Here is a 25,262-nt window from a genome sequence, read left to right as displayed (position 1 = left end):
GATTATCAGCTAAATGGTAAATGAAAGAGCTGTGCAGGGTATATTCGTATCCTTATGAGCTATAACTTTTCATTTCATATATGGCAATTTTAATCTGCTAGATGCATGCATATGACAATATTGTGCTTTCATCACTTTCTAAGTAATCATAATTAGCTTAGGTAATATAAGAACACAATAGGCCAAAAACTGAAAAATATTAACGGTGTCAGTAGTACAATAATTGTCCTAAAATGAACTGTCTAGAAGGTATGTACTGCTCTAACAAATATAATTCCAACATAGATACTGAAGACAAATGTGTATACTAGCTAGGCAGTGTAAGTGTTTGTGAAATTAAAAACTACCCAGAAAGCTACAATTGTGTCTGCAGTATGAAGGCCTATATAAAACTGTGGGTTTGGGATCTGTAGGTTTTACCTCAGTTATTCATATTTATGGCATTCATATTTTTTCTTAGAGTGAAATCTATTTTAGAAAGGTTGCAGATTAAGACCAATAATTTATGTAACCCTGAAACAGAGCATATACATCCTCAAATGTTTTCAAGTTTGCATTTGCTACATGTGAACTGGCTAGACTATAGAAACTTTGATCTTGATCCATATTTAGCTAAAGTATACAAATACTTAAAATATACTCACAACTCTAGCCGTAATTTCCAGCTTTAATTTTTCAGAATGTAAAAAGCAGGTTTTAATGTCAATATAATATCTGTGACATGAGCAATAAGACATTTTAAGCCCATTTTTCTGGTGAACTTATTTCTTAGTTCATTTCGGATTTACTCTCTTGATACCTTTTTCTCTGAGATGTCAGTCTGAATTATATGCTATTTATTTCAGACTTTTTCCTGCATTATTGGCAGTTGTAACCAATTGTATGTCACTGACAAATGTTCACTGGAAAGTGTCAATCTGAAACTTCTATCTAACTTTCAAACTGAGCACAGTTTGTAATTATGTGTAGATCAGAAATTAACTGATCTGCTCATCCCCTACTCCAAATTAGCTTTCTATATGCACTTAGTTCTTTTGTCCTTAGTCATCTCTTCTTTAAATGAGACAACAAGTAAGACAACCCCTTAAGATAATTAGCTAAATTTCAGTTGTGTTCATATGTTCATTTAGAAAGAAAAGAAATAGATTTGGAAAGGTTAAAATACCGTATTATTGCAAACACTTTAATACTAGATCAGCAACCTCTATTACTGGAGAATGAATGAACATAGGCAGTTCATTTAATGAAAAAAAAAAAAAACCTTTATGTATTCTTCTGTACTTAATTTTGGTACTGTTCAGCTACTGCTGTGCTGAAAAGAGGTATTGCAGAAAAGTAGACTCTTACATTGCTGTTATGAAGGAACTGTGCTGACAGCTGCCTACAATGGAGATTCTGAGAGCAGAGTGATTTGCTGAATTTCTAATTTGTGTTCTCATTCACAGAAAAAAAAAAAAAAAAAAAAAACTTCCAAAATTGTTTGAAATGCTTAGGAAACTGACAATTTTTTATCTTTCCTGAAGAAAGAATGATTTTTGTAAGTTCACATACAGGAAAATTAATGAATGGTACCTAAATCCAAGACAATACTCCACATTCATTCCCTTCTCACAATGGAGATATACACTGGACATGAAGAGATCAGTTGTAAATAAATCCATAGAAACCATACAAGAAATAATTACCTGGAAGATCAATGTATTGAATAACCAGAACTTCCAACCAGCTAGATACCAATAGCATTGCTAGATCCATGTTGAAACAAATAGGGGGCAGATTGTATTGTGATGCATATGCTCCTGTTATTTTTTTCCTAACATAAAATTAAGCTATGCATTAAGTTAAGCTGTCAGAACTCATGCAGTCCAGTCTGTAAGATAAAATTATGTTACACAGTGAATTTTGAGATTCTCCTTATTTATAATTTGTTTCTTAAAAAAAAAAAAAAGACAATAGGGGTCAGAAATAATATCAACAGCATATCACTGCTATTTAGAAGTAAATTATCTTGCATGGTACTCTGAACAAACTTGGTCTTGTTCCACTACAAAATCCTACATTATCTTCTACATTATTTGAAGCCCCCTTTTTTACCTAAAATTTCTACCATGTGTAATTACTTTTTTTTTTTTTTATACACAACACTCACTGGTTTCTCTGCTGTCTACATAAATTTGACAAGAAAATTTCTATTTAGCAGAGTTTGTAGCAGGTAAACCTACAGATGTGGCCCTAAAGTATTGTTTTCAGCAGTTTCGGTACTCAGACTAGGATGTATTTTGACAGTTTACAAGGCTTACCGTCCACAATAGCTATACTTCCTATTATTTTAGACCTAAACCCACCAAAAAGTACTAAAGCATTCCATATACAGAATTTTAAGTGTGAACAAAGATTTGATTAAATATTTTTTAATTATTTGTACAGTTAAAAGATGACAGCATCTATTATTTGACAGCTGAATAGGAAACTGCCTGCAGTGTAGGAGATGGAAGTATTAAGGTTTTCTTCAGACTACAACTGAAGTAATTACCATTGCAAATGCTTCTCAAGTTTACCATTTCATACATGTCATTCTATGATAGAGTCACATGATAATTATGATGTCTTCTTAGACTACTTTGAAATGCGTATACATTTTTTCAATTTAATTTGAAGCCAGCTATCACCACCAAAGACTATAATCAGTCTGAATTGTCCAATTTCCTTTAATAAGTCATTTAATATGTTCTGTGCTAGACTCTGTGATTTTTAAAAACTAATTCACACATAATAGCCATTTCCTCCTAATTCATTTGCTAGCTTTCCAAAACCCAGAACATCATCCCTGAGAAAATTAATTACCTCTATATGACTGTTTTATTGCTAATGTAAACTAAACCATCAATAACGTATATCAGAACATAATAAACTTTATTTTAAAATAAACCGAAATCTTATTTAAATTCTCTGGAACACTTTGACATCCTATGGATGTGCTTATTACACATAATATTTTTTGCGAATTTAAAATTTTGTGTAGCTTTTTATGATGAAAGAAAGCAATATTTGAAGTTTATTGAAGTCGTTAATGGGTCAACTTTCAGGTTGTAAATCATCAAAGACCAGTTGGGTAGCCTGGTACATTGGTTTTACCTTTTTTATTTTTTTAATACTTTTATACTTTTTATGTATACTTTTATAGCTTTTTTTTTTTTTACACCTGGTATATTGTTTTTACCTTTACCTTCTTTATACAACAGGGAATTTGGTAGGGTTGTTTGGTTGCCACTCCTGGGGGCAAGTTTAGTTTTCTAAGGTTTGGTTTAAATACAAAATTAAGTTAAAAACTATGGAGTGCTTCCTCATGCAGTTGTACCAGCTGAAGCTATTTCTGCTATGCTTCTTAGCTTGCAGGAGATGAAAGTTACTCAGTTGTGTCCTGTGGTCTCTTAATCTCATTTTAACAGCGTATAAATCAATTTATTTTCTCACATGAAAAGAAATACACCCACAAGCGGTTATTTAATATGTAATAGTCATGTATTTGCAACTGATACAAATTTAATCTAAAAGTCTCATCTGTGTTACTTTGTTGCTATGTAATCAGTCACATAAGTTTGGAGAATTTGTCATAGCTATGTCAATAGCCCATATCTAAGCCCATTTTAAGCAAACCATCATTCCTTCTGCTGACTGCTTTTTTGCAATAAGCTATACATTTCTGATATTTAGATACTACTGCTTTCATTATGTGAGTGTTTTATGGAGTATAGAATACACAGGAGTTTTGTCTATGTCAAGCTACCTATTTTAAGGGAGAGTACAAAATGTTTTTTACATAGGAATAATAAGAAAATGACAAGCAGGCAGAGAGGTGAAATCTTAGATTAGTCTTTTAAAATTAAGACTGCCCTTTACCATGCTACTTATTGGAAAACAGTAGCATAACCAAAACATTACAGAAACATTAATGTTCCTCTGCTAACAAAGAACAAACAACAAATGAGTATTCTTTAATTAACTTTTTTTTGAATCATAACAGCTGGTGTGAGAAGCAGCCTCTTGCAGACCACTTTGCGAAAGAACCAGCAGTTGGGAAAGAGCTGCACCAGATTTCACCCAATTTGTACCAGATTTGTACTAATTGTTTTAACAGAATTATTAATGTACAGATTAACTATTTCGTCTTTGATTAAGGAACTTTGGGCTAAATAATACTGTTAACTTTTCCCTGACAGTAAGTGTGGAAAAATGCCAGAATTCTAAAGAAAGAAAAAAAAAAGGTGACAAGTAAAAAGTGGAAATCTTTTCTACCTAGAACACATTTTGGTAGAACATGCTATTATTAGATCAACAGATTTCATTTAGAACCAAATTTTCACTTGTATGAACTCACCCTGCTGCTTTCAGTGGGAGTTCAAATGCACATCTGCAGACAGAATTTGACTTTTTAAGTATTGGTAATCTCTGATCTTGGTTTCTGATAGCCTGCTGAGGAAACTGACTAATACATGTATAAAGACTTGTCTGTCATTTTGTGCGTCTGAAGTTCAGAATTGAGGTCAGACCAGAATTTTCTTAAGGAGATTGCTCTTTTTCAATTTACCAGAAATAAGAATGGGACATGAGCTTTTAGAAGGAGAATCAAACATTAATGTTTAAGTACCTAAGTGGCATGGTTATTGCAGGGACTCTATCATTGAACATGGCTTTTTGCTTCAAGTTTGACCCTATAAACACAGTACATATAGATATTAATCTGATAATCAAGTATTAACATACCCAGATGAATGACATTAAATCAAAGATGCTCTTGAATTGCTGTGATTCTGTTCTTCTTTCTCTAATAACCTGGAAATATAAATATTTATCCAAGGGAAAAAAAATAAAATACAATCCAAGTAACACTTTTTACTATGGGACCATTTTATTCAGCCTTTCCTAAATGACTGTGGCTCAGGGAGGTGGGTGGCTAAAGGGAGCAAAAGTATATTCAAGGAGTATTTATAACAGAAATCTGATCTTCTATATATAGTCTGCTATTGAAACATTTTTACATAATGGGAAAGGACATACCAGCAGTGAATATAAAACCAGAGACATTTATGTTCAATGAGACACAAGAGGAGGGAAAAGGGAGGAGTGTTAGAAATGAATTTTAATGTTGTCTACTTTCTTTGAGGATGAAATTTTTTTCCATGGAAAGAAATCTGCCGGTATTATGTTTCTAACGAAATATTTTCTTAAACCATTGGCTCTCCAAGTCCTGTTGTTGTAACTATCTCATGTGCAGATTCTGTAATGATAATGTTACTACGACATCAGCAAATCAATGAGCAAAATAAAATCAATTTATCAAGCTCATATGCTGGTACACAGTAATTATTTAGGGAATAAAATGAAAGTTAGATTGCCTGGGATATATATCAGCAACCCATGGTGCTGTACTTTTCTCATTTTAATCTTTATATATTTAAAGCCTAATAGAATTTTATTTCATATTTTCTGTCCAAGTTAACCCTTAATAAAACCTTATAAATGCTACTTGGCACTTTTATAGTGCTCCTCGTGTTCCAGATAGTATGAGTTAGTCAGCTTCTTTATGAAACTGTAATAGATGGAATATTATCCCCGATTTACAAATAGGGCAGTTGAATCAGTGAAACTAATTTGTCCAGATAACAATGCCACTCAAAGTATTTTTATTCTCTTTAGCTTTGCCTGCAAATTATTTTATTTTAGCTGTGTTTGATTATTGAGAGGATTAAGAATGACAATTATCATTGGTTTCAGCAGGAGCCACAGCTACTCATTTCCCAGAGCTTGCTCTCCCTCAAAACATAGCAGGACAGTCTGCCACCCAGACGGGTTTCAGCCTGAATGCCTGTGAAGGGGAGTGCTGCTCCTCATGCATCTCCCAGCCTGTGTCTGACATTGCCATAAAAACCCTAGACCTGTTTCATTTTAAAATTTTTATTTAACTGTCCCCTTTTCAGCATTTTATTTTAGTATTCTTTCCTCCTAAATAAGTTTAAAAAGTAAATTGTTCTCACTTATGTTCTACTAAAATCTACTGTTAGAACTAAATTCTCTTGTTTGATATTGTTGAAGGATGGTCTTATTAGACATAAAAGGTCTAGATTTCCACCTCAACATTTTGACTTGGAGTTTCACACATGCTCACTCCCCACACATTATATAGTAGTGGAGAAAAGGTGAAGATGGGAATTACAATATTAGTTCAAGAATTGGAAAAAGCTTTCAGCAAAACACTTGAACAGTCAGTCTGCATTCTTCTGGAGGTTAGAGACTGGATGGACTGTAATAACTCCTCTCATACTTAAACTCTATGAAAAATTTTGTTCCCCTTACTACAGGTATCAATTACCAACTTTATGAGGTTAAACATTATGAAATATTCGCACTGTATATTTAAAGACATGTTGGCATATTGTAAGTAAACTTGATCCTTCATGTTGGTAGGCAAGAAAATAAAGATTTAATTTTAAAGTAAAATAAAGATCTGCATATGCTTTTGTTAGAAAAAGCAGCAGGAGTTTCTGATGCTTCTTGTCTAAATTGTTTTAATGTTGGTTGAGTGTCAGAATACAATCTGTGAATCAGTAGTGTCTAAGCTAAGTTTATGTATAGCCATGCAAAGAATCTCTATTTTTCCTCCTGAGCTACAGTCTGCCTGCTGATGTCTGAAAGCTTGAGTTGTTTTCTAATATCATGACACAGCTGTTGTTTCTGGTTAAAACTGCTTTCCTTTTTTGTCAGTGAAATACTACATTTGCCTTTAAAATACCGTGCTAGTTTACAACACAATAGAGATTTATATTGTACTAACTATTTGCTGAGGACAAGAATTTCTGTTGAGTCTCTGCTACCCGAAAGCGTACCTGTGCACCTGTGTACTTGCCTTTTGGTAAGGTACATGGATTATTCAATGTTTTATGTTTCGATATATCTAATATGCATTGTTTGGAAGGTAACAGAGATAAATGATGTGTTATTAATGGTTTAAAAACAGGTGCATGTATATCTTTTAAAGTGACATTTTAGCTTTAAAAATGCTAAATGAAACCATATTCAGGGAAAAATTAACTTTGTAAAAATTTCCTTCTATATTCTTTGTCCTTCATGTAGTGTGCGTTAGACTTTCAGATTACACTTTGAAATACTTCAAGTTATTTACAGTTCCTAGGCACTTCATCTCTTGATTGCCAGATTGGCTTCTTGGTTGCAAAGTAACTGAGTAACTTGACTTTAATTTTGTGGAAAAATTGGTACAGAACTGTTTATGAACACTTAACAGTGATGGGCTCTGCCATGTCACGATTATAGTTGTTCTAATAGAGTGAATTACAAGCTAAGTTTGCTCAGTTACTTTTTCTCCTCCATGGAGGAGAACGCAATTTCAGAATAAATGCCAAGGTTTTATCTACCTGTTCAGGGATCATAAAAGTGCAGATCACATGATGAGTTTAAAAATATCACGTCAAGAATTCATAGTAACAAACTGATAAGTGCTTCAGGATGCATCCATTTATCTGTGTGCTTCTGTTTATAGCATAAGACACCCTAATAATTAAATATTTTTTTCTTGATATAACATTGCTACAAATCATTTTTCCCTTGAAAGTTCAGAAAAGAAAAAAAAAATAATACCTGACGTTAGTCTGTTCTTCATTTGTTCTATTCAAATTTTGATATCCTTATTTTAAAGGAAATACAGAGTTAGTTTTCCAAAACGCAAGAAATAACTTTTGAAAAAATGCAACGATTTATCAAATACAGAACTACAGAATTCAGAATGGGATAGGGCTTAGAGGGCATTTGGTTTTCTTTCTTCCCTGATATCTTCTATTTGAACTATTTTTACCCTAGAAGAGGATCTATATTCTACTCAAGTGCATTCTTGCTTGGTCATTTCTGAGTTTATAAAAATATATAGGATGGAAAATCAAATCAGCTGAAATCCATTTTGTTTCAACACTGCCTGTCCCCAGAAGCACTAGAATCAAATAAAAATACAGTATGAGTTTAAAAGGAAGCTAAGTGTAGCATATTGAGGTAGCAGCTGACAATCTCAGGTTCCAATGAAATCTGAATCAGAATACACTAAAACAATCATAGAAGAAATGGACTCATTGTGAGTGAAAAAGACCACTGCTGTTAAACTGTCCTGGGTAGAATATGCTAGTTTGTTCTACCTTGCATGGTTTTAAATATAAAACCTGGAGATATATACTCTGGCCCATAAATACTTGTCCACTTTGACACTAAGGGAGGTGAGGTAGAGAAACATCAGCACTGGGAACCTGCTGTGGACCAGGTGTAAGACAGCCACTCACCTTACTATGCAAATGGATCCTGATCTAATTTAGCTGCAGCTGCTTCTGGTAAAAAAATCCTCCATAACATAAATTCATCTGGCACAGGAGAGCTCTTCTCCCTAAGCCATGATGTATTTTCATCATGGTGCTGGATGTCCTATTCTGTCTCTTTCACTGGTAGTGAGAACTGAGGTTTAACATAGACCTGTGCTAGCAGGATACTTTTCTAGACAAAGGAATTCTTCCACAAAATGCCAAACTGGCATGAGGCCACCATCCTCTATAAATGCCACTCATAGACCAGGGGAACAGACTTTCTTTGTAGGCAGAGTTGGCCTCTTCTTGAAATCTGCTTCATATTAAGAGTCAGAAAAATCCATGGTGGAGCATGTAAGAGGATGGAGTTTTCATGCTCATAATTCTGGACATACGTAAGTCCTGGTAGGATACAGCTTCTTTGTTAATGAAATAATCTTATTTAGTGTTGATTTACTCTTCCTCTCAAATGAGTTGTGAATTTCCTTTCAGATTTCATGGAACTGTTTCATGTATCCTAAAAAAAATCCCACAGCTTTTTCATGGCATTGTTAAAAGCCATCTCCCTTTGGTGAATCTTTATATTTAAAGACACAGACTCTTTTTTTTTTATTTTATCCCTCTTCTGAACATTGGGAAGCCTTCTAAAGAGGAAGTCAATGCTCTTCTATGTGTTAGGGATCACTAAATAAAAGGAAGAAATGAAAAAAACCCACCAGTATGGCATGAGAAATGTGGGAGGAAGGGCATCTTAAAAAACTTTAATCATATTTAAACAAATCATCAAATTTTCATTAATAGAGTCAGTATTCTAGGAAGAGGTGAAAGCTGTGAGGTGGCTTTTATTACCTTGGAACAAGAGAGCTGAAGAACACACAAATTTAATGGAAAATATGCAGAAAAGGACCTGCAAATAATTGGAGGGAAGGGGAACTGGGGAAAGGAGGAGGAGAGGGCTTAGCTTGTACATTCCAAAATATGTAAAAAAACATTCTTCAATTACAGTAACTAACCTAAAAACCTTTTGGATTTGAAGTTCCAGCCCTAAGTAGAAAATATGTAATGCCAGAGGCTAATAAGTAAAGAAGAGATTTGGCTTGGTATTGAGCAGTGTAAGTTCAAAACATTGCTATCGTAATAGGGATCATTATGAACTAAAGGTCAGCATCACTGCAGGGACAAAACATAACCCAAAACTCCACCACAGCATTGTTCAGTTTTCAGAAAGGAAGCTTCATACAAATGAGGAAGCCTGCTGAAAGTGAACCAAAAGATTCATAAAGCATGTGAAAACAGCATGGAGGCACTACACTGGAAACTGAAAACAAATCCATAGTGTCAAAATGGAGTCTTAGAAGACCTAGAAAGGTGGGGTGGCCAAAGAAAAAAAAAAATCAAGAAAACTATCTGAAGCAAAAATACAGGGAACAAATTGTCGTGCTTAAGAGCACCAAATCACCAGAACCAGATGAATATTGGGTCCAGGGTTCTAATGGAAGAATAAAATAGCTGTAACTGTTAACATTATTTTCTTGTTTCATATTTTTTTATAAGGAATGTAATAGGAAAATGCAGTGATAGTTTTTAAATAGTGTATCTAGTCAGGTTTGTGGATCTGCAGGATTTCCCCCCCCCCAGGAAATCTGGAGAGGAATATACTGTAGAAGAGACAATAACATAGTTTTAGTAAAAGTGGGTATGCCTTACATCTCCTAGTATGCCTTGAAGGAAACATGAGCATATTGGTAACAGGGTATAGGCTATTTGGCATTCCACAATGATTTTAAGGTCTTCCAGCAAAGAAGCCAAGTTCCTGTGGGGTAACAGTGAAGGCCTTCATGTGGATAAATAACCACTTATCTGGTTATTTCCTGTAAAATATGGAGTACAAAAGGGTCAGTTTTTCCAGCAAGGGAGATAACTGCTCCAGCAGGTCTACTCTGTCCAGCATGTACATAAATAAGCTGGAAAGGAAAATTAATAATGCATTTCTTGATGATACAAGCCTGTTCAAAGTGCTCTAAGATGAGGACAGGTTGCAAACAGCTTTAGAAAAACCTCACAGTAGTGACTGACAACAAAGTGATGGCAGATGAAATTGAGTGCTGATAAGTCTCAATCAAAGCATATGGAAGAAGTCATCCCAACTTTACGTGCATAGTAATGAGGTCTCCTTAGCCATTTTAAACACTCCTTTAACACTCATGAAATGATCTCTGAAAATATCACATCAATTTTCAGGACTGTTAGAAGGCCAAATGAAATGCTAGGAATTACTGAAAAAGCAGAAAAGATCATGATGCTGTGGTATAAATCCCTGTTGTACCCATATCCTGTATATTGTAGGCAGTGTTTTGGATCCCCAATCTAAAAAAGATTATAACAAATTATATAAAAGATATACAAGGACAGAATAAATGGAGTAGGAGTGGGGTTTGCCTTGTGTAATTTCACATCTGCCAGGTAGCTGTCTGCATGTGAGCTTGTTGCCTAGGCTCCCAGTATAGTCAATGAAAATCTGCTTATTTCTCTTGTTGCAATTCAGAATGTGATTCATGTAATCCTACAGTAAAACCTTATGTTCAACTCCTGGTTTTGATCAGCTAGTGAATATAACGGGACCATAAAACAACTTGCTTAGATGTAAATACCTCATATCCACATTTAATCAAATATATTTTGGTCTTTGTATTTTTCCTTCTTCCTTTTCATGGAAGAAGGAAAAAATATGATGGAGGGTTTGTAGAATCTGCAACAGCATAAAGGAAGTAAGTCCATCACAAATGGTTTATCACTGTCTCTCATGAGGTAAGAATTAGGGAAGGTCTCAAGTGATACGTTAAAAAAAAAAAACGAAGAGGTGGCTCTTCAATCTATATATTGAGTTTAACACAGGGGTGTTGGATTATAAAATGCTATGTTAATTAAAAAAAAAAATCAAGTAGGTAATTTAATAGAACACGAATTCATCGAGATCTTATTGACATCGAAACACAGCTTCTGGCTCCAGAATCTCTGATACCCAAATTGCTGAGCTGGAAGAGTACAGCAAGGACCAGGGAAGCTGATGCTTTTGCTTACTTTCTGCCTTAAGTTACCATCAGAAACGGATAGGGTGAGATGAATTTTTCATCTGACTGATTATGGCCACTGTATGTTCTAGACTTAACATTTAGCTGATTAAGGTGTCTGTGGTATGTGTGGTCTAGAGTTCTTGATAATTTTCCAAGGCATTTCAAACTATTTTCTAACAAACAGGACTGTAAGGATCATTTAAAATCCAATCTACCACCTGCAGTATCACATACCAGTGAAATTGTGTCTTGCGTAAGGACAGTTATAATGAAGATAATTTGGCACTGTTTCTCTTATCGCTGTTCACACTGAGAAGTCATTTACACCCTGAGCAATTTAATTGGTTCAAATAGATCTCCTTGTGCTAGTGGTACAACACTCACCATGTATATTTGTTTTTAAATTTCCAACAGCTTAGTTCAATACATTTTTCTGATATAAAATTGTGACATGTACAGTATTTTTTATGGAAAAGGAAAAAAAAAGAAAAAATGAATCAGTCTTATACTACACAATCTGCTTATTAAAAATATAAGTGTTTCTGTAAAACACTTGCATCATACTCATGAAATTCACAATCCAGTAGAAATTCTGCTTCTGCAGATGGCAAGTACTGTAGAAGATAAGGAAATTATTGCTGTTTATTAAACTTGTTTGAACACTTAAAAAAAAAAACTCGCATCAAATTTCACTTACTGTATACAAAAAAACCTAGCTCTACACTAATTATGGTCTTCTACTTCACCTTAATTTAGGTATGATTGTGTGATTTACCTCATTCTTTATGTCAGTCTTCAAGTCAACATCGCAGATGCAAATAACTGGTTTGAAATCAGAGAGATATTTAAATATATGTTTACAAACAAGAGGTTTATAAGCTTAGACCTGTGTGCTTTGCCTCAGCAATGACGATTTCAATCAAAGCTTCATCCTACTGACATACAAATAAATAGAAAATCAATGTGGCTTAATAAAGAAACTGCTTTAAAGTGCATTGTAGTGTGGGAACTGATATTTGCATCCATTAATCTGCAGTGGTTTTTATTTTTTATATATACATATATGATCTTTGATTTTCATTTGCATTGTTTATTATATATTATAGTATTATAGATAAATATATACACATGTATACTTGTATTTATATACAAGATGGGGACTGATAACACTAGCTGAGAGGTGTTCTCTCACCTTGAAAACCAAGCAACACTAGAGGAGCAGAGGTGACCATTCAAATATAAGCTAGAGAGTCATGACCGAGGATCTTGGCCACTGAAACTAATAGATAACAGGAAAAAGACAGTAAAATAATTGTTGACAATGTATATATATATCTTCAGCCTTTGAGGCCTTTAACTTACTAGAAAAAAAAATTTAATGCATGCTTTTTCTTCTCTGAACTCAATTGCTAACAGAAAAGATCAGGGTAAACACATGTATAACTGTGCAATAAAACCAAGATTGTGAGCTCTTTTATTTGTATTGCAGAGCTTGCTCTACTCTACACTGCAAATCAGTTGTGTTTCAGTGGTATAAAACTAGTGAGATGGAAAAGTCAAGTGTTAAGTCATGAACTTGGTGTATGCCTCTTCTCTCACATTGTGTCACTTGCATCATTTTCTGGTTTGCAAAATGCACATCACTTCTGATGGTGTGTTTTATCGCTTTATTGTTAAGAGTCATTCACTGTACATGATTCCCACTTAAATCAGTCTAACTCTTTATGTTCTGGGGTAATTTAATATAATCAAGAGAAGTCAAGTCTGGTTTTGAAAGACATTTGAGGAACAAGTTTTCAACTATGTTTACCTGAAGAGCAGTTCATGGCATTCTAACATCTATGAATGTCTTCATCCTATTTACTCTTACACTAAGATCCTGGATGAGATTTTTCTGACCTTTTTTGCATCACATGTTGATGAAATGATTATTTGATGATATAAAATGTGATGCAGACCACATGTGGTCTGTATTAAAAATGCTTAGAGAAAGGAGTCAGAAAGAATGACTTATATAGCAAGTAAATTACCATGCCTTTGTGTGCAGACATCATATGGCAATAAAAAGTGCTCCTGGAAATGACAGAATTTGTCTCTTAGAAGTGGTTCATTGTTACATTTTGACATATTTTGTCACATTAAAGATTCATAAATGTCTCCTAAGAAAGGATACATATGGAACAGTGAAAGATCTGCATAGAGATTCCTCTTTTAGATAGAGTCATAGTGCCCTGAATTTATCTGAATTTACTCGGATGAATCATGGAAACATCGCCATCAGGTCGTTGCTTTTAAAACCAAGAAACTTGCAACTAGCAGTTTGTGTTTCTACATACATTACTGAAATTTTTAGCTAGACTGCTCTTATGCATAGTTTTAAAGGTTATCTTGCAAGATGCATTATTTCTTTTTTTTCTGAAATGAGTCATGTAGGCCAGTTTGGAATTCATAGCAGAAAGTTTTTATTTTTTTACATTGATCATAGCCTTAGTTAGGTCTATAAAAGTTTTATCATTGCTTCTCTCTCCATTTGCTGTATTTGAGAACAGTCTTCCTTAGTTTTCATGTGTTAAGCAGTGTTTATTGTGCCTGTCCATCCCGAAGAACACATGCTTCACACACATAAAGGATGAGGCAAGAGAGAAGCATGCTCTGCAGTGCACATCCCAGTAGGTGTGCTGGTTAGAGATTTGGCTTAACTGGCTGAAAATTGCTATGAATGTTCCAAGTTTATATCATTTTCTGAAATGCTGGGCCTTATCCTTCAGACCTAAAGTCCATATGAAGTATTATAAAAAGATTGTTAACTGCATTGTGACCACTACACTTCTTCCTTTCAGCTTGACATGGAGTACCTTTACATTACAAATCAGCTGGTAGCAGAGCCAGTACTTTTTGAAGTCAGTTCTTATCTTTATTTATATTTAATTCACACAGGTTTATCGAGCAGAAATAGTACCGCTCAAAGAAAAAGTGCATCATGTCAATGAGCTCGCTCACCGGTTCACTCCCTCTGATATTCAACTCTCTCAGTACAACCTCAGCTGTGTGGAAGACCTGAACACAAGGTGGAAGGTGCTGCAGGTACATATCCTATGACTTTTTTCTTTATGCTGCGTTTAAGTATATTTTTTTTTTCTGCTTGTTTTTCTCCCTGTGGAACAGCACTGAAAGAATACTAAGGAATGAAAGAGGAAGCCACCTTTCAGTAATTGTGTCCCTGTGAGAAAATAGGAGTCAAAGCTAATGGTGCATTTTCATATGCTTCCAAATAATTTATCAAGTAGAAATTGGGTAACCCAGATTTTCATACAGTCAAAATTCTCATACAATTAAAATGTTTAATAGATTATTTACCTTTTAATGTTGTTATAAATACTGAAACATTTACAAGTTCTTTGGATTTATTTATTTTTGTCTACATGTATATCGCTTAAATTTAGATTACTTTGTGTTACCTTGTGCTAAAGACTTCAAATGTGTATAGTTTTTCCAAAATGCACTGTATCTTAGCTTAGACTTCTAGGAACAGTGTACATGAGAAAGCATACATAAGCATGCATGCACTGGTAACTGGTGATGTATGTCCCACAGAAGAGGCGTAATGTTATGATTAAATGAAGGTACATGAAATTAAATTAACTTCATCGGGTGCTGGATTTGGCTCAGTAATTTTTTGCTACATCACTGCTTCACATTTTGAAATTGTGTCACTGTATTTACCTTAATATATTGTAAAAATGGAGGAGTATGGAGGTTAATAAAATGCTTTGCCTTCGCTGTAAAAAAAAACCAAAAACCAAAACATTATCAATGAACAATAATTAACCAATTCCCTCCTGTCCTATATACAGATAAAAAATCATGGTGCTGTCAACTCTAATAGTAAGAGTTTATTGCTTTTTTATTGCTTCTCCAAAAGAAATCTCTTGGCTCTGTGGCACCTCTGGTTTATCACCAGTTCATGAAAATATTAACAAGAGTTTTTATTTTTTTTTTCCTAAATAAAGAGTTTGTAATAAGAATCCTAGTTTTAAGTAAAAGATCATTAGTCCAAGACCTTTGGTCATTAGTATCTACTTTTCCCTAAATCCTCAGGATAGAGTTCATGTAATATTATTAAAACAGATCAATAGAAATCTGGAACACAAAATGAGTATTCCCAAAATGTTTCTCCCATGTATTGAAGAAACCATATCTGTTTAGTTTTTGGGTTGTTTTTTTTTTTTTGGTAAATGACAGCTGATTAAGTTAACAAATTTGCTATGTTTCATTGAGAAATACCTTATTTCACTAATAAAATAGTTAAGTAAGTTCCAATTTTTTGATGAAATATACTTCGTTATTTCAGCAGGAAATAATGGAAAGCAGTATGATTATTCAGATTGAAAGCATCTAGGATATGAAAAAGTAAAAAAAAAAAAAAAATCTGAGAGAAACCCTGAGATAAATGTTTTGTTCTTATCATTCATGAAAGCAGTAAACAGAATGCCAATTTGATAGTCTATTTATAAAGATACAGAGGAAATCACATGTTCACACATATTTCAGGAACAATATGCTCTTTTTCCACAGAGTGTGGGATATGTTGTGAACAATTCACTTTTCATTGTAAATTATTGTCTCACTTTATCAAATCCAGAGTATTTGGAAAGCAAAGTGTTTCATCTTCTATGAAGATAGATAGTTTGAGATAACAAGTCAGAGTGAGATGTTAGAACTGATAGAACAGATAGATAATTGGAATATTATTGTTTACTGTCTTTTTTCCTATTTACCTAAATGTCATCTGGAAGATATAGAAAGCAAGGTGAAAACACACCAGTAGGACTTTTTAAACATATCCTGAGGGGAAAAAGACATAAATAACTTTGAAGGTTTATCATGTACAAAAGGCCAGTATGTGACCTCTGGGAAGAAGAATAAATCTGTTACTATGATACAATTTTTCTACTTAAAAGGGAGCAGAGTCTGAGACACTTTGAGACGCAGAGCTTATTTTTGTTAGAGTAGAAGAGAATGCTTCAGTCCAAAGGGATGTACAGCAATCGTTAGATCCAGCTGTTCTACATGTGAAGTCTGCTGGACATTGACACACCTGTGTGAGTGGCACTTTTTAGAGTATTATGTATTGTTCTGTGTTAGGGTCAGACTTACCTATGTATGACCAACACTCCAGTTAGGTGCAATGCTATTTATAGAAAACTGACATTTTGGCCACACAATAAAAAAAGCAAAAATACAAATAATTTTTGTTTCATGCAGAACCATTCTACTTCCAAAATAGGTTCTTATTCTTTATTTCTCCCTTTTTTTAATTAATTGGCTTTCTTATACTAATGTCACATAAAATATCTCCTTAATATTTTAGTCCTGTCATCACTTTTTCTCTTAATTTCAGCATTGTATGTATTTTCATGTGTCTTTATGGTACCCATATTTTCTCTGTGGCTTCTATTAATTCATTTTTTCAGAAAGTATTTAATCTTTTTCTCTCTTTTTTTTTCTGCCTTTCCACATCTTATTTCCCTTCTATGTTTTGTGGGGTTTTTTCCTTTTTTTTTTTGTTGTTCTTCCTTTTTTTTTCCCCAGCTGTAATGCTTCTTTTTTCCACCTCCAGGGCTAGAGATCTCTCTTCCCTCCCACTGCCCCAGCCCCATCATATTCGTAAAGAGGAAAATATTTCTTAGCCACGTATCCCATTTCCTACAAAATATCACTGCAGGAAAACCATAAAACAGAGCCTTCTGCGCTATTGCTTCTGAGAAAGAAGTTATGTGGGTTATGTGGAGAAAAGTCCATCAGAACATAAGGTTTATCAGATCTGAAATAATAGTGCATTCTAGTGTTATGAGTGAGTTGCAGTGTATTACTCAGAGGATGAAATTATGTCTTGCTTGTTGTTTTACTAACACAGGGACTTTTATAAGATCAGAGGAGGAAATGTATCATTTAAAGCCAAATCTTACAGAGTGATAATATTATATTCATTTGACAATGTATTGCAAATTTGTATTTGCATTCAGTCATTGGCAGTATTCAGTCATTGGCAGTATTGCACAGTTTGTACAGTGAGATTAGAGTAGTATCAAATATTGCAGCAGAATCTTCACAGAACTTAATTTATATTCTGCAATAATGTATGTTTGCCATTATTTACCTTTTTGTGTTCAATTTTGGTGAATATACACTGGGGTATTAGTGGAAGAAAAATGTATGGAAAGCACTCAACCAATTACAGACTCATCCAATCCTGGTTTTGAAGTGCTGTGTGGAGGTGCTTTTCATTAATGAAAGCTAATGCATGCAGCTCAGTCACTGAAAACTATATCATCATTTGCGGAGTTTAAGCAATGTGAAAATAATTAGCCTCGCACCTTTAAAGGAGTAGTTTTGAGGAAAATATGCTCTTTATTTTTCCATTTTTCTTAAACATGAAAGGAGAGTAAATCTCTCTAGGGAGCTGTTTGTTATGAATTTCACAAGGATCTCTCATGTTCAGATCCTGTGTGCTTCAAACAGTATATGTAATGAGATCATCCTAGGGGAAAACATGTCTGGCAAACTCTTGCTTACTCTTATTTGACGATTGAGGAACTATGGAGACCAGTTTGGCGGGAGTTACATTCACTTCACTTTGGTCAGAGATCTAGTTGGTGTAACACTGGTCAAAAGGCAAAGCCTCTGACGTGAAAGAATTTACAAGTATCCCATGGGGAACATAGCCTTCCGTTATGAAGAAAGATTTTGTTGGTTTAAATCAAATTCTATCTACTCTTATCTGGAATAGTACTTCTAATATGCTAAAAAATATAGTAAGAACTGTGTTTCATCTAAAGAAAATGGGATTTTAGAGATGTTGTTATAGTATTTATATACCAATATTTTTAGTTTAAAACGTTGTAATGTAACTCACAAATATAATTTGCGAGTGGGTCTCTGTCCATAATACTGAGCCTAGCCCATCTAGTTTGTAAAATTAACCAGGCTGGAGGAAACACAGAAGTATGAACTTGCAGCCCAGAAAGCCAACCATATCATGGGCTGCATCAAAAGGAGTCAAAGGAGGTGATTCTGCCCCTCTACTCTGCTCTCCTTATACCCCATCTGCATTACTGCATCCAGCTCTGCAGCCCCCAGGAAAAGAGGAATGTGGACCTGCTTGAGTCCAGAGGAGGAGCCATGGAGACGATCAGAGGACTGGAGCACCTCTCCTCCAGAAACAAGCTGAGAGAGTTGGGCTTATTCAGCTGGGAGAAGAGACTCCGGGTATTTCAAGGAGACCTTAAAGCAGTATTCCAGTACCTAAAGGGGGCCTACAAGAAATCTGGAGAGGGACTTTTTACAAGGGTGTGTAGAGATAGGATAAGGAGGAATGGCTTTTAACTGAAAGAGGGTAGATTTATATTAGATTTTAGGAAAATATCCTTTAGTATAAGGGTGGTGAGATACTGGAACAGGTTGCCCAAAGAAGTTATGGATGCCCTATCCCTGCAAGCATTCAAGACCAGGTTGGGAGGGGAATTTGATCAGCCTGGTCTAGTGGAAAGTGTCCCTGACCATGGCAGGAGGGTTGGAACTAGATGATCTTTAGTGTCCCTTCCAAACCAAATTATTCTATGGTTCCATTATTTCATTCATTTTAGTAGTCATTAATTTGTTTGCCTTTCCTCTTTTTTTAAACAATATTTTTGCTTACATCATCTGTAAATAGCTGAAAAAACAGGAGACAACTTTTGTAAATATATGGAGCCAAACCTAGCTTATCTGTAATTACTAATTAAGGCATTACTAAAATCACAGTTATTTTCAACCTTGAAATTCAAAATTATTTTAGTAGTTGCAGATTTTATCTTCCCAGCAGAGAGGGATTTTGATCCTTTTTGGAAATTGAGTTTCCCCATCAGAATCTTTAGTTAAAATGTTGTTTTGTATAGTCTGTGAGAACTGGTACTTCTGCCAAAACCACAGTTGTCATGATTCTTTAATGGTCTCTTATTTGTTTAATGGGCTATGTCAGTTGGCTGCAGAAGTCATATACCCACATATTTTTCTTCATTTCTGTAAGTTTGAGTCTCAGTTTTGCTAAGTGTTTGTCTGCAAAAGTACCCATATAGATTCATTTTACAGTCATTTATTCCTAGGAGATCCTGTTTATTCATTTCTGTATGCTAGTGGAGGAAGGCAAGCTATGTATTCAAGTCCTCTAATAAAGTGTGTATCAAAAATTGAAAAGATTCCTTCCTAAATTAGGAGAACATCTTCATCGTTCTCTATGTCATGTTTAGGGCAGTCAGTGAAAGAAAGTGTGTATTTAAGTATAAACAGGCATGGTTATCATCAACAACCAGCAGAAAAACTAATAAAAATATATTGAAGTTATGACATTCTGTGTGATGAATTTCAGTTTGTTGAAACTGCAAATGCTTTAGTCATTTTTTTGTTACAGATACATAAATTTTAGAGTTTTGTTACCATTTTTTTGACTTCATTTACTTTGGAGTTTTGTCCTCTATGAAGATTTGCTTTGAAGAACCATGCAAAATAGCAATTTATCCTACTTTATATTCTCATTTCATTGTGAAAATATGGATTTGTTTTGATGTATATTTCTGTTTATCATGCATGTGTGTGGATATATAGGATTATAAAATCTAAAAATTTTTTTTAAGAACCAAGAAAAGCACTTAGAATTTATCAAATGAAAGAAAATATGTTACACATGCAACTTCAACATAACGCTCTGCTGTACAATCTTTGTATATACAATATGTTCTGTAAGGTCTCTGATTTATCCGGTTGATAGATAAGTGATATGAAGAGAATAGGCATATTAGTTGATACATGTTAGTCTTGTTTGCTTGTAAAATAAGACTTCTGCAATTTACTTCCACCTGTCAGCAGTTATAGATTACATTTGGCAGCACACATCTATATGAGTCACACCAGACTATATTTAGGATACTGGGGAAAACAGATATTATGATACTGTTGAAAAATTATTCACTGGAAACCAATATCCACTAGTTCTGTTGCTTTTTACTGAAGCAGTTTTAGGTAAATCATTCTGTTTATAGCTCTTTAACTGATATACTAGCCAACATAGAAACTGTACTGAGGGTGGGATTATTCATGCTCTCTTAAATTCATGATCCATGATACCTGTGCATCTTAAAAACATGAATTGAAATTATTTCTGTGAAAGTCCCTTTGATAAGAAAAGTGGAAGTTACATTTGGAAAATTAAAGCTCCAAGCTCCAGTCCTACAAAAATGTGTAGACTATGGCTGTTAGGAGTTTTTAATTTGGATGCTAAAATTGCACATATAGCTTCACTTTTTTTTCAACTGATTCCAATTGAGGGAATTCCAAATTGAGAGAATATGGCCTGATTTTTTCAACAGCATTTGGCGTGTATGACCTGGTTCCAATCAGCTATATTTAGGCTGTTCATTATGAAAATGAGGGGTGGGGAAGTTGTTAAGGTAGGAACATGTAACGGTGAAAAGTTGGGAAGTACACAAAGCTAGCAGGAGTCATAATACTGAAAACTGAACCTTGCAATTGTAAGTCATTCTCCAATCCTGACCTCCATATCACAGGCCTCTTTCCTTGCCAAAATGTAATCAACTCTCAGAGCTCATAATTTGTGGGTTAGATTTTAAAATGCAATAGAATAGGACAAGATTGCTTAAGGTAGGGTAGGATACATTGTCACCTGTCTGCTGACACCAGAATGATGATGAGTCTTTGCAATTTCTGGTTCTGCTCCATGCCCTGAAGGGGATGTACTGTGCTGACACAGATCGTCTGTCCATTCATGCCTGCTTGGTTTGAAGCAAGGTTAAAGCAGATGTACCAAGTTTGCTTTGAACGTGGAACATATTTGTTGCAGATAGTGTCCACAGAATTTAAGAGCTGTCCTGTAAAGGCTCTCTATAACATGATTTTCAGAGGCTTGTAACTCAATGAAACTTTAATGAATGTCATTGGAAGCAATATAAAACCACTTAGATTCCAGTATCAGTGCCAAAGTATTGTTAAGGGCTTTTAGAGGGAATGCAAAGCTAGCAAAAAATATTACTCTTTCTCCCCATTTTTACTAATGCCTTCTTCTGAAATACGATGATTAATTTTATTTTTTTTAGAGGAAACTTCATTTAAGGTGATAAAAAACACAGGGTACAGAAATAATACTCAAATTTCCAGTGCAAAAGGTAAATGTTAGTCCATTTTTTTTAGTTACGTACATTTTACGTCTTTCTGACTTACCAATTACTTATATTACTGCAGATATTTTTATGTCAGGCTGTCTACTTTCAGGTTACAGAAAGCTTTTACAGTCTTGAGGCTAAGCAATATTTTGTGCTATATTTTCTAAATCTATCTACTTCAGTAAGACTTTAAGTAAGATATTTATGCAATTTTATGAAGTTCTGTTGACAATAGTGTTTAAAATACTAAAAATATCCCTAGCATTAAGTTGTGACACAGTTTTAAAACCAGCCTTTGTAATTGATTTGTGTCTTTTTCAGGGTACTTTCACAAGGTGCTATCTAAAATTGCCATTGTAGTTTTGTCAGAGCTTAAGTAAAGCTGAATATTGTGTCCTTAAATGGAAAATTCTGCATAGTGCGGAAGTCATATAATGGTAGGTTAACTGTAGAGGAGGGCACTTTAAAATGGCTAAGCTCCTGATATGTGCAAACATTTTCTATAAAACACTTTCTAATTTGGATCCACCCGGCACAACACTGGCAAAAAAGTTATTTTAAGACGTTCATTGCTTCCTGTGGCTCATCTAAGCTATCCTATTTTTGTGCTAGCTGTAAAACACTGATATTGCAATAACTTTAGAATTACACCTTTTAGTTGCAGAACAAACATCACATAAATTATAGTTCTTGACCTACAGCTTGCAATTCCACTTTTTATTGATATTAATTTTTTTCTTTTGTACCTGGAGAATCATAGCGACATCCAAATCCTATGTTATAGATATGAGTTCTTTAGGATATGCCATTTTGTTTGGGAAGCCTCAAGTGTGTAGGTTTGTGCTGGTGTTTGTTGGGGTAGAGTCAATTTTCTTCACAGTTTCTCATATGATGCCGTGTTTTAGATTTCTGCTGGAAACAACACTGATAACACAGGGATGTTTTATCCATTGCTAAGCAGAAGCACTGCTCACACAGAGCCAAGGCCTTTTCTGCTTCTCACTCCACTCCACCAGTGAGTGGGCTGGAGAGGTCACAAGAAGAAGTTGGGAGGGGACACAGCTGGGACAGCTGACCTCAGCTGACCAAGGAATATCCCAGACCATATGGGAGTCATGCTCAGCATATAAAGCGGGGGAAAGAGGAAGGAAGAAGGAAGAGACATTTGAAGTGATGGCATTTGTCTTCCCAAGTCACTGTTACACATGATGGAGCCCAGCTTTCCTAATAATGGCTGAACACCTGCCTGCTGAATTGATTCTTTGTTTTGTTTTGCTTGCATGCATGGCTTTTACTTTACTTATTAAACTGTCTTTATCTCAACCCGTGAGTTTTCTCACTTGTATCCTTTCGATGCTCTTCCCCATCTCACTTGTGAGGAGTGAGTGAGCAGCTGTGTGGGGCTTAGTTGTTGGCTGGGGTTAAACGACGAGACTGAAGACTAGATTAGACTTTCTTTTCTATTTTCTTTGTTGTTCAAAGTTGTTTTTCTGCTGTTTTTCAGTTTGTTTTAAAGCAAAATTAATAGCATGACTAAATAGCATTAAACAATCTAGAAAAATAAGGCTAAGTCTACATGTGGGTAGTATATTCATTGTGTTGGATGTTTTCACTTTCGTCCCTCTGATTTCTTATAATAATCTCAAGTTTTTTGTGTCCTTTTTCCCCCAGTACCCTCATTTATGACTCTTTTTCATCTCTAAATAAAAAAAAAAATTAGTTCTGTCCCACTTACCTGACACATAACTGGTAATACAGTGCTGTTTCAGCAATTCAGTGATTTTTGGGGTATTGAGAAGAAATAGAAGAATATGTGTCTTCCATAAAATAGCTTTATGTTTCTTGTATATTCTGGCATTCCAGCTCCCTATCTCAAAGCATCACATTTGAAATCCTAAATTGACTTTGTCTGTACTTTCACTAGCCAAAGAGCTAAGGTAACTGAATTTGATTGCACATCAGCTGTCATAGCTAGCTGCAATATATCCCTGAATCTGGCCAAGTTTAAAGAGAAAGGGTTTACATTTTTCTCATAAAGCCTTTATAACATTATTCAGTTGTGAATGACGTGAGATATTGTCAGACCAGTATGGTGTGTTACAGAAATCTTGCCGGCTTCCTCTTTTAAAAAGTCAAGATCTAATCCTTTTTCTTCATCAGCAACCAGGAGGTCAGCTCCCAAGTAACTAAAGTTTCTGAAAGACAGAGGCAAATCCAACTTTATGATCACCAATTTTTTCTGTCAGCACTGTGCCCCCACATTGTTAAGAGTGTGCTTGGTAATTCCACAGCTAAAGGGATAAGCCTGTAATGTTCAACAGTGCCGAGTCGTGCTGATTACCTTTGCCAATGACACTCTACATAATTTTTCAAATTATTTTAACCCCCTTGTGCATGAATTTACATGTTTTTAGATAAGTATCCATTTATGGATCAGAAAAAGATGTTATGAAACTTCATTAAATTAAAATGAAATTGTGTTGATTTGGTGTAAATCATAGTAGCTTTTTAATCTTAGTGTAGTTCTGATAGTTACATAGTCTAAGGGACCATCCCATTACCTAGAAAAGGGGGCCAAGGAAACAAACTTTATTTAATGTAAATTTCTGTTTGTAAGTTTTTATTGTCGCCCAGGCTGAGGCTCATAGATTGCAACTAATGAAGTATTTGTGATGTGAGCTGCACTACAGTATGTGGAAGGGCTTTGGACACAAACTGCGATTGTATATTTTTCAGCATGTTTATTGAAAGCATGATTATATTTGAGTAAAACATGTTGGAAAATCTGCTTCTGTTAGTCAGTGAACCTATTCTGGAAAAAAAATCACAGACTCTTTAGCATAACATTTACATGCTATTATATAGTATTCAGTGCTCTGTCAAATAGCGGTTACAAGGCAGGCTTTAGATTGATATGTTAGAACTTGAGCCATCATGGGCCATTGGCTTTGTCTCCTCTGTCATCCTTCACAGCTGTACCAAATGTTATCCCTGTTGAGCTTGCCTAGCTCAGATATCCTTATGTGACCCAGGAGCAACATTTGTGCCTTTTTGTGCCAGAAGAAAAACCCTTATTTTACAGTTTATCAAAGAAGATCCTAGGAAAGATGTAAAAGATGAAAGAATAAAAAGCCTGATTTGCTGTTTATAGAAAGCTAATCAATTCTTAAACCTTTAAATAGGAAATATCATTTGCTCCTGATGCTTCTAGCTCTTTGGAGGAATAGTCCCAAAAAGATGTATTCACAGTTGTACACAAAGTATATTTCATGAGCTCCTGGGCTGTATTATTTACATGATCAGTATATTCATACAGCAGCGCTACTGCTGAGGGATACTGTATTTCACTGTCTCTCTCATACTCAGACAGGCTCTAGCTTGCCAGAGATTTTTTTATTTTTTTCTGAATGAGCATATAACTAACAGATGTTTGGTTTTGGCTCCATGTCTACATTCTTTGAAAGCTGGAGAATTATATTGCTGACATTCAGACAACACTAATTCACATATCCAAGGAGCCTAATTTGCCATCCCTGAGATCCTGATTCCTGGTGTTCATGGGTTTAAAAACCATTTCAGTGGCACAATATAAGAACAGGCTGGGGAGTTTCAATAGT

General features: G+C 34.7%; 1 protein-coding gene across 20 annotated transcripts in view; it reads left to right on the top strand.

The window, feature by feature from the left end:
• The window catches only part of DMD (dystrophin), a 1,205,254-nt gene that overhangs the window by 1,024,219 nt on the left and 155,773 nt on the right, over window positions 1-25,262 (top strand). For all 20 annotated transcript variants that reach the window (XM_061453343.1, XM_061453346.1, XM_061453349.1 and 17 more), the window contains one exon: window positions 14,369-14,515. In XM_061453343.1, the coding sequence (XP_061309327.1) occupies window positions 14,369-14,515 (147 nt within the window). The remainder of the gene's footprint in view (window positions 1-14,368; window positions 14,516-25,262) is intronic.

This window comes from Pezoporus flaviventris, unplaced genomic scaffold, assembly GCF_033815535.1.
Source record: "Pezoporus flaviventris isolate CSIRO_AGI_PZ_B2104156 unplaced genomic scaffold, CSIRO_AGI_Pfla_v1 ptg000015l, whole genome shotgun sequence".
Taxonomy (NCBI): Eukaryota; Metazoa; Chordata; class Aves; order Psittaciformes; family Psittacidae; genus Pezoporus; species Pezoporus flaviventris.
Note: the sequence above shows the minus strand (reverse complement) of the source record. Positions and strands in the feature narration are given on the sequence as shown.